The sequence below is a fragment of the Leguminivora glycinivorella genome, chromosome 15, assembly GCF_023078275.1.
Source record: "Leguminivora glycinivorella isolate SPB_JAAS2020 chromosome 15, LegGlyc_1.1, whole genome shotgun sequence".
NCBI lineage: Eukaryota > Metazoa > Arthropoda > Insecta > Lepidoptera > Tortricidae > Leguminivora > Leguminivora glycinivorella.
This window is the reverse complement of record NC_062985.1, coordinates 2,464,848-2,482,020: the sequence shown is the minus strand read 5'-3', so window position 1 is coordinate 2,482,020 and position 17,173 is coordinate 2,464,848. Positions and strand designations below refer to the sequence as shown.

At 35.5% G+C, this 17,173-nt stretch overlaps 2 protein-coding genes across 2 annotated transcripts; both read left to right on the top strand.

Annotated features, from left to right (window-relative positions):
* Window positions 1-6,307: 6,307 nt before the first annotated feature.
* LOC125233937 (lipase 1-like) lies at window positions 6,308-8,128 on the top strand. Its single transcript, XM_048140112.1, has one exon. It carries the CDS (start codon window positions 6,378-6,380, stop codon window positions 7,557-7,559), a length of 1,182 nt encoding a protein of 393 aa, XP_047996069.1. The 5' UTR covers window positions 6,308-6,377; the 3' UTR covers window positions 7,560-8,128.
* Window positions 8,129-15,355: 7,227 nt separating this feature from the next.
* On the top strand, window positions 15,356-17,169 carry LOC125234046 (lipase 1-like). The gene has a single exon (XM_048140225.1). The coding sequence runs from the start codon at window positions 15,637-15,639 to the stop codon at window positions 16,807-16,809; it is 1,173 nt and encodes a 390-aa protein (XP_047996182.1). The 5' UTR covers window positions 15,356-15,636; the 3' UTR covers window positions 16,810-17,169.
* The last annotated feature ends 4 nt before the right edge of the window (window positions 17,170-17,173 follow it).

Genomic DNA, 17,173 nt, shown 5'->3' with positions numbered 1-17,173 from the left:
TTCGGGCAAACGAATATTATGTTAAATGACTGTCGGGCAAACAATAGACAACCATTGACTCTTTATCTGGTTGCGTATATTTCACACATTTAGATTTAGCAAACGGATATTATCAGTGTAACTTAGACGAAAATAGCCGAAACTATACAGCTTTCAATTCAGGTCAGTACCGCATGACTCGCATGCCCCAAGGGTTAAAAACATCCCCCAATTCTTTTTCTAGAATGATGAATATAGCTATGTCGGGCTTAACCTATGACAAATGCTTAATTTATTTAGACGACTTGATAGTTTTTGGGAAAAATCTAGATAACCATAATTTAAATTTAATGGATGTCTTTAAAAGACTACGAAAAGTCAACCTTAAGCTAAATCCGAGTAAGTGCAATTTCTTGAAGAAAGAAATATTATACTTAGGACACGTAGTGTCATCTGACGGTATATTACCTGATCCAGAAAAGATAAGTGCAATTAAAAATTATCCAACGCCAACGAACTCTGACCAAGTGAAAAGATTTGTAGCATTCGCTAATTATTATCGTAAGTTTATCCGTAATTTTGCACAAATAGCTTTGCCATTAAATCATTTATCTGGCAAAAATGTAGAATTTAATTGGGATGTTAACTGTCAAAAATCTTTTGAAAACTTAAAACAAGCTATAACAACCGCGCCCGTCTTACAATACCCAGATTTTTCAGAGAAAAATACGTTTATTCTCCAAACTGATGCGTCAGGGTACGCGCTTGGTTCTACTTTAAGTAATTTTGACAATAGGCCAGTAGCATTTGCCAGTAGAACCTTAAATAAAGCCGAAAAACGCTACCCTACTGTGGAAAAGGAATTGCTAGGAATATTGTGGAGCATTAAGCATTTCAGACCTTATTTATATGGGCGTAAGTTCATAATTAGGACGGATCATAAACCATTGGTTTCAAAGAAAAGTGAGGAAGTCGCTCGAGTGTTTGTTAACAATTTTATTCTTAGATATGGTATTCCGAAACGAATTGCAACCGACAAAGGCACAGAGTTCCTGTCAGCTACTTTCAAAGAGGTAAGTAAACTTTTAAATATAACCCAACTAAACTCTACAGCCTACCACCATCAGAGCATTGGAGCGCTGGAAAACACACACAAGCACCTGGCTGCTTTCTTACGCATACAATCGGAGCAGCATCCACAAACGTGGAGGACTTGGCTGCCTTATTGGAGTTTTTCTTTTAATACCACTGTCCACACTGAAACTCAATATACCCCATTTGAACTTGTATACGGTAGAAAATGTTCACTTCCTAGTAATTTAACAGGTGATATTGTAGAACCTTTATATAATCATGAAAGTTACTCCAAAGAATTAAAATATAGACTTCAAGTATCTCAAAAGGAGGCTAGAAATAACTTGATAAAATCTAAAATTAAAAGGAAAGAAAAATATGACAGTAACAAGAAACCTGTAATGTACATATAAGCCCGATGATTTAATTTTAGTAAAAAATGAAGTAGGTAATAAGATAGAAAGTATATACATGGGCCCATATAAAGTATTGAGAGATCTTTCACCTAATGTAGAAATAGAAATTAATGGAAAACCATTGTTAGTACATAAAAATAGAACTAAGTTTTATTTTACTCCAATATAAAAAAACCGGCCAAGAGCGTGTCGGGCCACGCTCAGTGTAGGGTTCCGTAGTTTTTCGTATTTTTCTCAAAACCTACTGAACCTATCAAGTTCAAAACAATTTTCCTAGAAATTCTTTATAAAGTTCTACTTTTGTGATTTTTTTCATATTTTTTAAACATATGGTTCAAAAGTTAGAGGGGGGGGGACGCACTTTTTTTTTCCTTTATCAGCGATTATTTCTGAAAATATTAATATTATCAAAAAACGATCTTAGTAAACCCTTATTCATTTTTAAATACCTATCCAACAATATATCACACGTTGGGGTTGGAATGAAAAAAAATATCAGCCCCCACTTTACATGTAGGGGGGGTACCCTAATAAAACATTTTTTTCCATTTTTTATTTTTGCAATTTGTTGGCGTGATTGATATACATATTGGTACCAAATTTCAGCTTTCTAGTGCTTACGGTTACTGAGATTATCCGCGGACGGACGGACGGACGGACGGACGGACGGACGGACGGACGGACGGACGGACGGACGGACGGACGGACGGACGGACGGACGGACGGACGGACAGACAGACATGGCGAAACTATAAGGGTTCCTAGTTGACTACGGAACCCTAAAAAAAAAGAAGTATTGTTATCTTCTTCTTTTTTTTTACTTTTCCGTGGGAGATGTAAGGAGTTAGTTCATAAGTAAGTAATAATGCAACCTTGCTATTTGTACTACTATAAATTAGGTGTTTATTAAATAAAACCTTAGTCATTATTCCGCATTCACTGTGTTTAATTGTACGCCCAACTTCCCGCACCACAACATTACGGCCAGCCGTTATCAAAAACAAGACCGTTTTGAAATGCGGCGGCTCAAACTCATTCTATCATCAGATCAGGGTACGTAGCCAAATGCACAAATGCTCACGATAATATCTGTTTCGTAGCTAAATATAAATAAAAAAATATTATAGGACATTCTTACACAGATAGACTGAGGCCCACGGTAAGCTCAAGAAGGCTTGTGTTGTGGGTACTCAGACAACGATATATACAGTATGTAAACTAACGAAAACCATTTACTGTAACCCGTAAATGTCCAGGTGATACTGAGAAACTTTTACTATGGGATCAACCCCGAAATCACGAAAATATCTTCTGACAGTTTCGTAGGTAGTTTTATTTTATAGTATGTATTTCCTATGGGAGAGTAAATTTTTATTTCGCGTTTTGGGTGTTGGTCCCATTGTAAAAGTTGCTCTGTGTAACTTAAATATTAACAGGCTTCAGTAAATGGTTTTCGTTGGTTTACATACTGTATAATATAAATAAATACTTTATATACATAGAGAACATCCATGACTCAGGAACAAATATCTGTGTTCATCACACAAATAAATGCCCTTTCCGGGATTCGAACCCGGGACCGCGGCTTAGCAGGCAGGGTCACTACCGTCACTACCAACTACGCCAGACCGGTCGCCAAAACGGTCAAACGGTCGGTAGCTATCTATCTGTATCGCTCTTGCGTATTGCCGCGACAGAGCCAGACTTCATTTCTATCGGCGTTTGATGATTGCCATTCTGCTACGCCGGCAGGTTATCCATACTAATATTATAAATGGGAAAGTGTGTGTCTGTTTGTCCGTCTTTCACGGCAAAACGGAGCGACGAATTGACGTCATTTTTTAAGTGGAGATAGTTGAAGGGATGGAGAGGAACATAGGCTACTTTTTGTCTCTTTCTGACTCGAGCGAAGCCGCGGGAAAAAGCTAGTAATATATAATAATATTTGTCTTAGTAGACACCAAACGCATTACATTTTTACCACGTATACCAGGTATACCAAGTTTCAAATTATAATCCGTGGTAAAAACTTAATGAGTACAATGCGACATGTTTATTTCATTCTAGTTTTATGATAATATTCAAATTAAATTAGTAGTTAGTATTCCTATTCGTGCGCATCTCATCGTTTTAATATTACGTGTTTTTCCGTACATATGTTGGTTAAATATTTTTCCATAATATTCTCGTAGCATTTTATTAATTTGGTACTTTGTTTTGAATGCGTTCTTCCTGGTATGGTTCTGGTTGGCCTTGCGGATCGAGTTCGTCGACTGTCAGTAATTTTCGGCTAAAGGTGAAAGTCGCAGGGAAGTATCATCTACAAGTATAAAAGTAGTTCCGTTTTAGGTATTAAGAATTTTATTTCCCAGTTTCGCACATTCCTACGTGAAAATTAAAGACAAAATACTTACGTGAAATAGTACATTACGATACAAATGCGAAAAAGTATAAAACGAGTGCTGGAGTTACACGACCAAAGGTAGTGAAGGAAATCGACACGAGCTACGAATTATGTGTGTACACGTGCATTGTACCTACGCTGATTTTCAGTACATAATATGGCCCTTTGAAGGTTTGTCCGGGCAAGTCAAGAAATATACCACTTTGCGAACTCTTGTGGGAAAAAAGAACACCATGTGAACTGAAAAGAATAACCGAGTAAGAGATGCAACCGATGTTTAATAGAGGTCAAACAAGGCGAGTATTTTAAACTGGATGGGTGATTGTGTGAATTGAATTGTTAGGTAAGTTAGTGGCAATGTAAATAAAGCAGTTTAAAAGTAGGTACCATACTTTTTACGTGCATGTGTCACTATAAAAGTCCGAAGTAAGGTAAAACCTAAGTTTTACCGGGAAGTCCTAGGTTTTACCAATGATCTTACCACGGCGACCGGTAAATGTTGTATCACTTCTGCAAATAGTCAACGTATGTCCGTTTGATTCCTAACTGCCGCGAAAATAAAGGATCACAGCACTATAGCAGTGTAATAGTATTTTATGCAACAGGCGTTTAAAGGAGGTCAAAAAAGGCGTGGGTAACAATTTGAGGCGAAGCCGAAAATTGTTATTAAGACGCCACGAGTATTTTTTGACTCAGTTGAACACCGTTGCATACAATACTTTTTCTACGACCATGCACTTAGTTTTTAATAGTTTTCTTGAATAACTTTCGTGAAATCCACACTGTTTCCTGTATTTTGACGCAAAGGTTTGCACTATCAGCTCAGCTGTCCAAAGCCTTCCCGCGCACGCGCGCAGTATATCGTTATAAAAATACGTTGCCATGGTTACAGAGCCAAACAATGCGTTTTCAGTTTTTTCGATACTGCGCGCATGCGCGGAAAGCCGGCGGACGCTGGCTTTGGGGAATGGACTTTTATGTAGGGTTTTAAAGATCTATGCACGACCCTGTAAATAATGAATAACAGTTCGGGAGTAGAAAAAACGTTTTTCGATACACGTTTTTCGTAGAACTTCCCCAAAAGCACGTTCGTTGACGACTTGATGGTGACCGGCGAACGATCATTTAGTGCTGTCGCACAAATAGGTACGGATGATCAATAGAAAGAGGAAATTACGAAACGATAAGAAGCGTCAAGGATGGCGTTATTGGCTATAGCCACTGCTATCCTACTATCCCATCTATGTCCTATAGGATCTGCCAATTGACCCTAGACGCCGACAGAAACGCAGTCTGACTCTGTCGCTCCAATAAGGAAGATTGATAACGATAATATCGTTATCGTTTGTGCGCTTGGCTTCGTACCGTATACTTGCTGTAAAACAATATTTAACAGAAGCGTGGGAACATGTATTTACAATGACAGGAAGATACCTAATGTTTATAATTTACTTAATATAAAAAACAGCATTACATCATTTATTTTTTTATATAAATAAATAAATAAATATTATAGGACATTCTTACACAGATTGACTGAGGCCCACGGTAAGCTCAAGAAGGCTTGTGCTGTGGGTACTCAGACAACGATATATATAATATATAAATACTTATATACATAGAAAACATCCATGACTCAGGAACAAATATCTGTGCTCATCACACTAATAAATGCCCTTACCGGGATTCGAACCCGGGATTCATTACGGACTGCGCCAGACCGGTCGTCAAAATAAAGTCATTATATAAAGTTCATTAGGCAGGCCTACGCAGTAAATGTTGCATAAAAGCCGAACTTAAGACTATAAGACATTTTTACCAGAAAACGTATTAGCAATGTAATAAAATATAACCGGCGTACCGATATAAATATTTTTACAATTTAAATGAACAAGAAACTATGTAGAAGTTATCTTCCTAGTAAATAATACGTTAATAAATAAATAAAAATATGACACTAATGAACGGAAATATTAGTGGCATAATGTTTTTTGCGTCTAAAAAACTGCAAATGCCATGGTTTGTTTACTTTGTATTTTACCCTAGATGTTTCCTATCTAAGCATAAATATAATAATTATATTTTCATACCATCAAATCGTAACCTTGCAATCCGTTTTTTTGTTATAAACTGATATTTATTTAATGCTAATTGAAAAAAACATAAATTACACTTGAACACAATACTTAGGTACTAAGAATTAAATTATATTGTCGGACTTGACCAGTCATCCTTTATATTAATCTCAAGGTGCTAATTATTACAAACAACCTGTCGTCTGTAAATACATCACTTTATTATTGATTTCTTCTGTAAAGCGAGACAATGGATAATTTGAATGGGAAGTCGGACTTTATCAAGGCTTCCATACGGAATCATAGCAAGACATATAAATAAGAATAGGGAAGTAAAACCAGTTTCATTATGTTCTGTATCACGTCGGATGTAGCACGAATCAACTTAATAATTATGCTTAAAATAATATATTTCACAGACGGTTAAACATGACGCTACGTGTTATGTTAATAGTGATCGCAGTGAACAGTGTTGTATCTAACGCACTATTCATACCAAGATCTTTGCCTGAAGACGCACTTCTTAACTTTACTGGACTTAGTGAAAAATATGGACATAAAGCTGAAGAATATAGTGTTGTAACTGAAGACGGTTATATTCTGACACTGTTTCATATACCAGGAACGAGGAAACCACCGGTTTTACTGTTACACGGCATACATGATACAGCAGACACTTTTATTTTAAGAGGAAAAAAATCTTTAGCAATCACGTTAGCGAATAACGGTTACGATGTTTGGGCAGGAAATACTAGAGGAAATAAATACGGCAGGCGACATATCAAACTTAATCCAGATACAGACCCGGCGTTCTGGAACTATTCATTCCATGAACATGGAGTACATGATCTTGCTGCTATAACTGACTTTATTTTAAACGCAACGGGAGAACAGAGTTTACAAAGCATCGGACACTCAGAAGGAACGACGGATCATTTTGTATTAGCATCGCAAAAGCCTGAATACAATAACAAATTTAAACTCTTCATAGCACTAGCTCCTGTAGCTTTCCTAAGCAATTTAATATCTCCCGTGTCTGCAGTAACTGAATTGGGTCCTTTGTTAAATCAAGTATTACTTTCCTTGAAAATCGAAGAATTGATCTCTGAGAAGGGAATCGAGAAAAATATCTTGCAACTGATCTGCAATAAGGAAGACATCGGTTACGAGTTGTGTTTTAAAGGAGTTATATTGCAAGGCGCAGGTTATGATCCTAAAGGTATCGAGCCGAAGTTTTTTCCGACTATTTTAGGACATTATCCCGCTGCAGGTTCAAGGAAAAGTTTGCTACATTATGATCAAGTAGCTCTAAGCAAACGCTTCGCCCTTTTTGACTATGGTCCTGAAGAGAATAAGAAACGTTATGGATTCATAGTGCCTCCTGATTATAATCTTCGGCAGGTTATTATGAAAACAGCTCTTATAGTCGGGAAAAATGACAACTTGTCCAGAGTTCGAGACGTGGAATATTTACGCTTCCTTCTTCCGAATATTGTGGAGTATCATTTGATGAGGCAAAAAAGGTGGAACCATTTAGATTTTGTTTGGGGTAATGATCTGCCGGAGACCTTGTTTCCTCAAATATTATCGTTATTAGAGAAATATAGGTGAAAGAGGAGCAAAACTTTTGGAAGTTCTACTGAAAGAAATTCCACAGCTTAAGAAGACGACGACTATTGATTTTTAAGAGTGATTAGCCAAATCACTTTAAAGAAAGAACTTTGAAAATTATTGATCGTAAAGTGAAATGATTTTCGAATACTATCGTGTGATTGAGGAACTAATTCGGGACAATACATCAGTGGCCATAGTTAAATGGGGTACAAGTCTCGCACTGTAACTGTAACTGTGTGTAGGAGCATAAGTATAATGTAGAACTAAAGATATGTCCATAGGCATTTTGCGCAGATTTTTAATGTGTTGTCGATTTTTTACAGACAGTTTTTATGTGATATAATTTAGTAAGTGTTTTTAACTTATAAATGCGGATAAACTCAAACGTAAAATATGTGTTACGAATATCAATGTAGTGGTTAAATGACATAGTTTAGTGACAAAAAGTGAGTGTAACATAGTTAAAATCCGTATCATTAGCTTTTTTTGTAGGTTTTGTTATAGTTTCACGACCGCCATTTTTGCATGCATTTTTAGTATAGTGTATTAAATTAAAATAAATCACAAAGTACTGTTTGAAGTCAGACTAGTAGCTTAGTGCTGTAGTATTGCGGCGTAATCGAATGTAATGATGCTATACTTATCTCAAAAATCCGGGAATAAACATTGATTGTAGATTTAAAAAAAAATGTATGTCAGCATTGCAGCGAAGAAGGTAAGGTATGCGTAACGTATTATTAAATTAGCAAAATATCAAATTTCATTTTGATACTTAGGATCACTAAGAAAATCGGTCGATATAAAATTATATGATGACATTTTATACGATATTCAATGTTAACTTGCGACGTTAGTAGAAAGAAATCTTGCAATCCTTAAGTCTTGCAATCCAACTTTCCTAATGGTCCTACATATTCTATTCGTCTCGAACTACCTTACCACTTTAGGAATATGTGGTAGTATCAATAATACACGCTGTATAATGAAATTCAATTTATATTTCCATCTGTAAACCTTATTCATTAGCTTGATTAGCACATATGTTGCTGTTTTAACATGTATCACGGAAACAAACAAGTTATAAAAATCAGTGTCAATGCCAAGCGTCTCTTAAAATGAAACATTTATGGATGACATGGAAATTATACATGTTTTTTTGACTACACAGCACAGAGAACTAGACAACATCAGAGACAGGTATAAAAAAACCGGCCAAGAGCGTGTCGGGCCACGCTCAGTGTAGGGTTCCGTAGTTTTCCGTATTTTTCTCAAAAACTACTGAACCTATCAAGTTTAAAACAATTTTCCTAGAAAGTCTTTATAAAGTTCTACTTTTGTGATTTTTTCATATTTTTTAATCATATGGTTCAAAAGTTAGAGGGGGGGACGCACTTTTTTTCCTTTAGGAGCGATTATTTCCGAAAATATAAATATTACCAAAAAACGATCTTAGCAAACCCTTATTCATTTTTAAATACCTATCCAACAATGTATCATACGTTAAGGTTGGAATGAAAAAAAAAATTCAGCCCCCACTTTACATGTAGGGGGGGTACCCTAATAAAACATTTTTTTCCATTTTTTATTTTTGCACTTTGTCGACGTGATTCATATACATATTGGTACCAAATTTCAGCTTTCTAGTGCTAACGGTTACTGAGATTATCCGCGGACGGACGGACGGACAGACAAACATGGCGAAACTATAAGGGTTCCTAGTTGACTACGGAACCCTAAAAAACTATCAATCGATTTTACCTATGCTTTGTTCTTGTAAACTTATAATATTGAATGTAGCGAGTTACCTTATTTAACCTTACCTTTTTATCCATCAGCGAAACCGTCTGCGAGCGGTACTGCAACTTTTTAAAAAAAGGAAAAATGGAAAACTGCACTGCTCCGACAAGACTTGAATCTGTGACCTTTTGGAAGTCAGAAGTTTTTTTTTTGTCATTAGGCAGGCCTCATATGTCCGGAAATATATATGTACCTATAACTAAAATGATGTAATAACTAGATGACCTGCACGGGAAGCATAGTCGCGCGATAGACGATAAAATATCATGCGATAGGGACGGCCTGCTATTTTATCGTCTATCGCGCGACCATGCTTCCCGTGCTGAAATGTCTAGATCGGTTATAATAACCTTGGTCAAAGAACTAGACTAAGTCATGGTCACAGACCACTTTCCTTGTTTATAAGACGACTACCGGTTACCACATAAAAATTACAGAATATAAAATGTCTCAAAAAAAGGCGCGAAATTCAAATTATCTATGGGACGAGAAATATAAAATTTGCCGTCTTTTTAACCCCCGACGCTAAAACGACGGGGTGTTATAAATTTGACGTGTCTGTCTGTCTGTCTGTCTGTCTGTCTGTCTGTCTGTCTGTCTGTCTGTCTGTCTGTCTGTTTGACTGTCTGTCTGTCTGTCTGTCTGTTTGTCTGTCTGTCTGTGTGTGTGTCTGTCTGTGGCATCGTAGCTTCCGAACGGATGAACTGATTTCGATTTAGTTTTTTTTGTTTGAAAGCCGAGTTAGTCGGGAGTGTTCTTAGCCATGTTTCATGAAAATCGGTCCACTATGTCGCGGTCGGGGGTTTTTTCAAAATTTTAATTTTGTGGTTATTAGTGACAAGATTTACTTGATGTTTGTTGAAGTTTTACAGCAGGGGTAACCAATTAGTTTCATTGGGGGTCTTTGAAAGAGTAAGATATGGGTATAGGGATCTGTTCCAGAACGCAGCACAGCAAAAAGCGACATATTGAATAATTTTACTAGAAAACAAATATTATCAATTATTTATTCTCACTAATAAAATCACGTATGAGCCTGTGAGGGTTTATACTTTTTCTATCATACGTGTTGTCTCATTTTCTCGCACATATATTATGATAAGAAAGAGGTTACATGACGATGTTGCCACTTTTTAATACATTCTTTTTGTATAGCTATATTACGGACTCCTACAATTCCAAAAGTTTTAAACATACTTAATATATTATATTTCTTACAGGTATAATATATCTTAGACTACCTATAGATTAGAGATGGGCCGAATATTCGGTAAATATTGTCAATGTTCGTATTCGGCCGAATAGTTCGGTTAGATTGCCGAATATTTACCGAATAAACAAAGTAAACAAAATAGCGTAAGTTGTTTCGTAATTCATCGGATACTGACATCCTATTTCAGCATTCTAAGGAACTACCAAAGGGAGTTAAAATTGCGTTGAAATATAAATACAATAATTTTGTAAAAAAGTAAAAATAACGTAGCTTAAGAAAACAAAACAAAAATTTTCTTATGCAAGAAAATTTTGAGCCGTAGTAAGATAAATATGCCTATTACCAATCATCGAAAATTCGAAAAGTTATTAACTCTAAGCTAGGATTTAAAATATGGCGCAACCGAATATTCGGCCGAATGTTCGGTTCGGTAACAGATTAACCGAATGTTCGGCCGAATATTCGTATTCGGCAAAGTCCGTATTCGGCCCATCTCTACTATAGATATTTGAAAAGTGTAGCAACCGGAGCGATTCCATGTGATGGATTTTGTTTCCAAGTGAAGACAGAGTGGAGGTGCTATGTAAGGAAGCCGAGTGTATTAATGGTCACCTGTGATCACGGCAAGCAGGAAAAGAAGTTGCAAATATTATACCATTTAAGCCTATTAATATCAATAACATCGACCTGTAGGCCTTAAATTGAAGGTGTTCCTGCCCAAGTAACATTTTAGTGCTATAATTTTGGTTTTCGACGCCAAAAGCTACTATAGATGTCGTATAAAGGTTTTCGGCGTGACCGCCTGTCGTATAAAAGCCTCCAGTAACACCTTTTAGCTCTATAAGCTTATACCGCTAAAAGGTGTTATTAGGAAGTGATGTAAACGTTTATATCGCCATTTTATAGAGCCGCTATAGGTCTGGTCTATAACAGGATCAAATATGACTACTATAGATCTATATTATTGTATAATAGTGTTAGGAATCACTGCTATGCAATCAATTTGCGCTATTAAGGTTCCCGACAAGCCGCTATAGTTGTTGCGTTATAGAGCTAAAAGGTGTTATTAGGAAGTGATGTAAACGTTTATATCACCATTTTATAGAGCCGCTATAGGCCTGGTCTATAACAGGATCAAATATGACTACTATAGAACAATATTATTATATAATGGTGTTAGAAATCACTGTTATGCAATCAATTTGCGCTATTAAGGTTCCCGACAAGCCGCTATAGTTGTTGCGTTATACAGCTAAAAGGTGTTATTAGGAAGTGATGTAAACGTTTATATCACCATTTTATAGAGCCGCTATAGGCCTGGTGTATAACAGGATCAAATATGACTACTATATAACAATATTATTATATAATGGTGTTAGAAATCACTGTTATGCAATCAATTTGCGCTATTAAGGTTCCCGACAAGCCGCTATAGTTGTTGCGTTATACAGCTAAAAGGTGTTATTAGGAAGTGATGTAAACGTTTATATCACCATTTTATAGAGCCGCTATAGGCCTGGTGTATAACAGGATCAAATATGACTACTATAGAACAATATTATTATATAATGGTGTTAGAAATCACTGTTATGCAATCAATTAGCGCTATTAAGGTTCCCGACAAGCCGCTATAGTTGTTGTGTTATACAGCTAAAAGGTGTTATTAGGAAGTGATGTAGACGTTTATATCACCATTTTATAGAGCTGCTATAGGCCTGGTCTATAACAGGATCAAATAACCTACTTAAGAACAATATTATTGTATAATAGTGTTAGGAATCACTGTTATGCTATCAATTTGCGCTATTAAGGTTCCCAACAAGCCACTTATAGTATTTTTAGTAGTCGTATTTTAACAGAAATTAAAACCTAACTATACCACTATTTTGGGATATAGTGGCTTTGGAAAACACTGCTACAGTATTTAACACTGTAGTAGTGATATGAATACCATTATAGAGCTATTTTGCTGTATAATGAAGTTTTCAGGATACGTTTATATAGCTTTGAAAAGCGTTAATAGTCGTTTTCTAATGCCTTTTATATCTCATCGCCGTATACGTCACAATGACTCTTTTATATCACAGAACTGTGGAATAATGGTTTCGGTATCTCTTTTAAAACACAATAGCGTTATAGCTGAGTTTACTATATGTTTTATAAAAAAAAAACTGTTTAGAAGATCTTTCTATAGTAAAACATTGAAAACAAGTATTGTTTTCTATATAAAGAACTTATAAGTTAAACTGGATCATAGTTAAAGTCTCATGCAACCCTAATTGAATCCACAATGGCAGGCTTATGGCAGTGAATGCGTATGATAAGTGACATAGTCGAACTATAAAAGCGTATATTTTACTTCTTGGATCCATAGTAGAAACTATGGTGCCAATAATTTTATTGTATTAAATTATATTTATTTATTTTATTCAAAACAGGTATAAATCGAGGGCGCACTTAAAATACTCCATTAAACTAATATTCTTTTAACGGTAAAATTTCCATCGCATACCTTTTTGCAGTAATGATGGAATAATACGAAATCCAAGTTATTTTGATTGACACTAGACTTCACAAGTTCACACGCCACTTTTCATAAAGTTCCTCGTTTAGAACAGTTTTTGTTAAATATTACACACATTAAATTATTTTAGAAATTTCATTCATTCGCATTAAAAGGGACGGCAACTGCTATTACAGAACAAAAAACCTGTATAATGGAATCTCAAATGCTACTATAGCATAAATTGATACTATAATAGCGTTACTGTGTCCCCTATGTCAACAAATTAGCACAATAGTCATCATCACATCACCATTATAGACCTTAAACGTCACGGATGATACTGCTATAGCCCTATTATATCACTAAATGGCTGCATAATTGCGCCAAATCGGCTCTACAGTACCAATATAGACTATTTATAGGACCATTTAATGTGATTTAATTTGGTGCTCTCGACCACTATAGGACCAGAAATTGTTACTTGGACTATACAGGGTCAAAGGTCAAAGGGGAAAAGGTGATTTATCGAAAAGGTGAAGTAAAGGGAAAAAATGTTATTATCTTATGATGTTGTACAAATCGATGCTCTTATTCATTTTGAACCATAGTCTCTTGTCAAAAAATGGTACAATCAGTAGTAAAACATGAGTTACACGACCAAGGCCGCAAAAATATATTATCTGACACGATTGGTAGATCTGTACGAGCGTGTCACATATTTTGAGGCATTCGAAATAGTACATTACGATACAAGTGCGTAAAAAAGAAAGTTCGAAACAAGTGGCGATAAATTAAAACACGACCGACCGAATCGACACGAGTTACGAATTTCCTCTTCGCACGTGTGTCGTACGACGTTTTTCAGTACAGATGAGCCTCCGAAGTTTCGACCTAGCATATAATAAACCACTTCTCGCACTAGTGCGTAAAAAAACACCATCTGTACTTACTGAAAAGTCGGTCCTTGAGTCTTCTCAGAGACCACGGGGACAACGCCGTCTCTGAAACGTTGGAGGTCAGTTTAATATGTAGTCATACGCGATTAAGTCCCGATTTTAAAAATAATTATGTGTAATAATCGTGAATGAAGCACTTCTTACCCATCAAAACAAAAATACTGTTAGTGCAGACATTGATTCTACCCATAATTGACTACGGCGATGTGTGTTATCCCGACTTAACTGTAGAGCTCTTGAACAAGTTAGATCGTTTACTTAACAACTGCATTCGTTTCATTTTCTGTCTTCGTAAATACGACCATGTATCATCTTTCCGTGTTAAACTTGGCTGGTTCCCTATACGTGTACGTCGCAACATTCGCATGCTCTGCACGCTCTTTTCTATCATTAAAGATCCTCAATCTCCAGAATATCTTAAATCCTTCTTCAACTACTACGGTGTTTCTCGGATTCGCCAACTGCGCTCTTCTGGCAACCTTTCCTTGTCAATACCATCTCACCGAACAGGTTTTATGTCCAATTCTTTCTCCGTTCAGGTGTCTCGTCTTTGGAATAGTCTCCCAGTCAAACTTAGACAATGTCCGAATAGATTTGCATTTAAAAAATCCCTGATTAAGTACTTTGCTGGTAGAATGACAAATCCTTAGTATTTCATTTTTGTAAGTTTCATCTGATGTCATATGTATGTATGTATTTTTTTATGTATTTAAATATATTGTATGTATGTATATTATTATCTGTGTGTAAGTATGTTTATTCTTTTATATATTACATATAGGTTAGCTTAATAATATTGTGCAAATAACTTAACTATTTTGTTCTTAATATAATTTAATGTTGCACCGCCTACAATTTCTCTGTTTTGCCCGAAGGTTGACTGGTAGAGAATGCCTTATAGCATTAAGTCCGCCTTGTGTACAATTGTATTTTCTTTGTGCAATAAAGATTAAATAAATAAATAAATAAATGTTTAAATCAGTGTGATTCGAAAAGGATGGTATTGAGGATTTATTTGATGTTATTTCTGGTGACTGTAGTACACCCTTGGTTAACAGTTTTATGTTTTGACCGCATTGTAATTACTTATCGTTAGACGTATTCAATGCAAACTACTACTAACATAATCTATTGTAATTTTACGGTTGAATTTACGTGTTTAAAATACTCACACGACAAATTTCAGAGAGCCTAACACGTGAATAAAAATATAAAATTTGCAATTATTTTGAATTTAAATACAAAAAAAAATTAAATGATAACTAAAATAATATTTAAAAAAAAAAAGTCACAAATTAATTAATTACATATGTAAATTATTTAAAGAGGTGGTATTGGTCGATATGTACCTTTCCACAAAACCTCGTATCTCAGTATCGACTCAGTGTTCAAATACGAGGTATCTAAAACTTGTTAATTTTGGTTGTTACAAGAAAATGACAAATAAAAGTCAGCTAAGGTCGAGAATACGAAGGTGTCTTAAAATATTGTCTATATAATTTAAGTGCTTAGGTATTTTAAGTTTCATTAATATTTATTTCATGCATTACGATAGACTGCACCTTTTTCTAAAATCATGTGTTTTAAAAAGTGTATTAAAATATGAAACTCACTTTAGCGTACATAGTAGTGGCTATTTTAGTACCGTCAAATTGTATACGTACAACTTTGCCTGAAGATGCACGGCTCAATTTTACTCAACTCGGTGCGAAATATGGGCATTCAGTTGAAGAACATGAAGTGATAACTGAAGATGGGTATATTTTAACAATATTCCATGTTAAAGGAAGAAGGAAAACCCCAGTGTTGCTGCTTCATGGAGTTGCAGACACTGCCGATTGCTACATATTGAGAGGAAAGATATCAATGGTAATATCATTGGCAAATGCAGGTTATGACGTCTGGGCAGGCAATGTCAGAGGAAACAAGTATTGCCGGAGACACCTCAAACTGAATCCAGATAAAGACAAAAAATTCTGGGACTTTACGTTCCATGACACAGGCATTTATGACGTCCCGGCTATGATCGACTACATTCTTAAAACGACTGGAGAAAAGAAGCTGCAGACAATTGGACATTCGCAAGGAACTACTGTACAATTTGTGTTATTGTCTAAAAGACCTGAATATAACGAGAAGATAAAGCTTTTCATCGGAATGGCACCAGTAACGTTCTTAACAGATTTGATAGAACCATTATCAACTATTGCTAGTATAGCTCCAATGCTGCGTGGACTTATAGAATCTTTAGGCATGGAAGAAACCTTCCCTGATAACTCTTTCATGACCAAATTTGTAAGAGCTATCTGCAGTCAAGATTTCCTCAGCTACGAATTATGCTTCCTATGGACAAGCTTTTACTTCGTCGGATTCGATATCAAGCGCTTCGATAAAGAATTCGGTAAAATCGTCGTTGGACACTACCCGAATCATACTTCACGGAAAAATCTAGAACATTCTATACAGCTATTTCTTAGTAAGAGATTTTGTGAATTCGACTATGGTCCGGCGGAAAATTTGAAACGTTACGGCTATATAGTTCCACCAGACTATAATTTGAGAAAAGTGAAAGCAAAAGTGGCATTGTTAGTTGGTGAAAATGATCCGTTATCCAGGATAAAAGATGTAGCGATTATGAGATCACTTTTACCGAATGTAGTTAAGTATCATGTAATGGAAGATAGGATTTGGAATCATGTTGATTTTACTTGGGCCAATGATTTGCCTGTTACTTTGTATCCAATTTTATTTCAACTATTGGATAAATATGACTAAGAAGATTTATTAATTTGCCACATATGCTAAAAATTAAATAAAGTGAATAAAAAACATTTTGGGAAGGGTCACGTCGGTATGGACTACTGGTTAAGTTCCAGAATAGAAAATATTTGATACATTTTTATAACAACCTGTCAGTGTCGCGAGTTGGAAACACTCAGTGAGTGTCATTGTCATAAAAAGAACGCATGCTGTTGGTTATTGAATAAATATAAGCACAATTTTACAGTTTTATTGTTTCAAAATGCAAAAGAATTTGCTTGTGGTGACACTAATGACGCTGACTGTACAAAATACCAAGACTTTCCCAAAATAGTTATTTTTAAATAACGGAAATATATGCAAAATGTGTTATAATCAT

Excerpts from the sequence above, each read along its gene's own strand:
- LOC125233937 (XM_048140112.1), top strand. The coding sequence starts at position 6,378 with ATGACGCTACGTGTTATGTTAATAGTGATCGCAGTGAACAGTGTTGTA.
- LOC125234046 (XM_048140225.1), top strand. The coding sequence starts at position 15,637 with ATGAAACTCACTTTAGCGTACATAGTAGTGGCTATTTTAGTACCGTCA.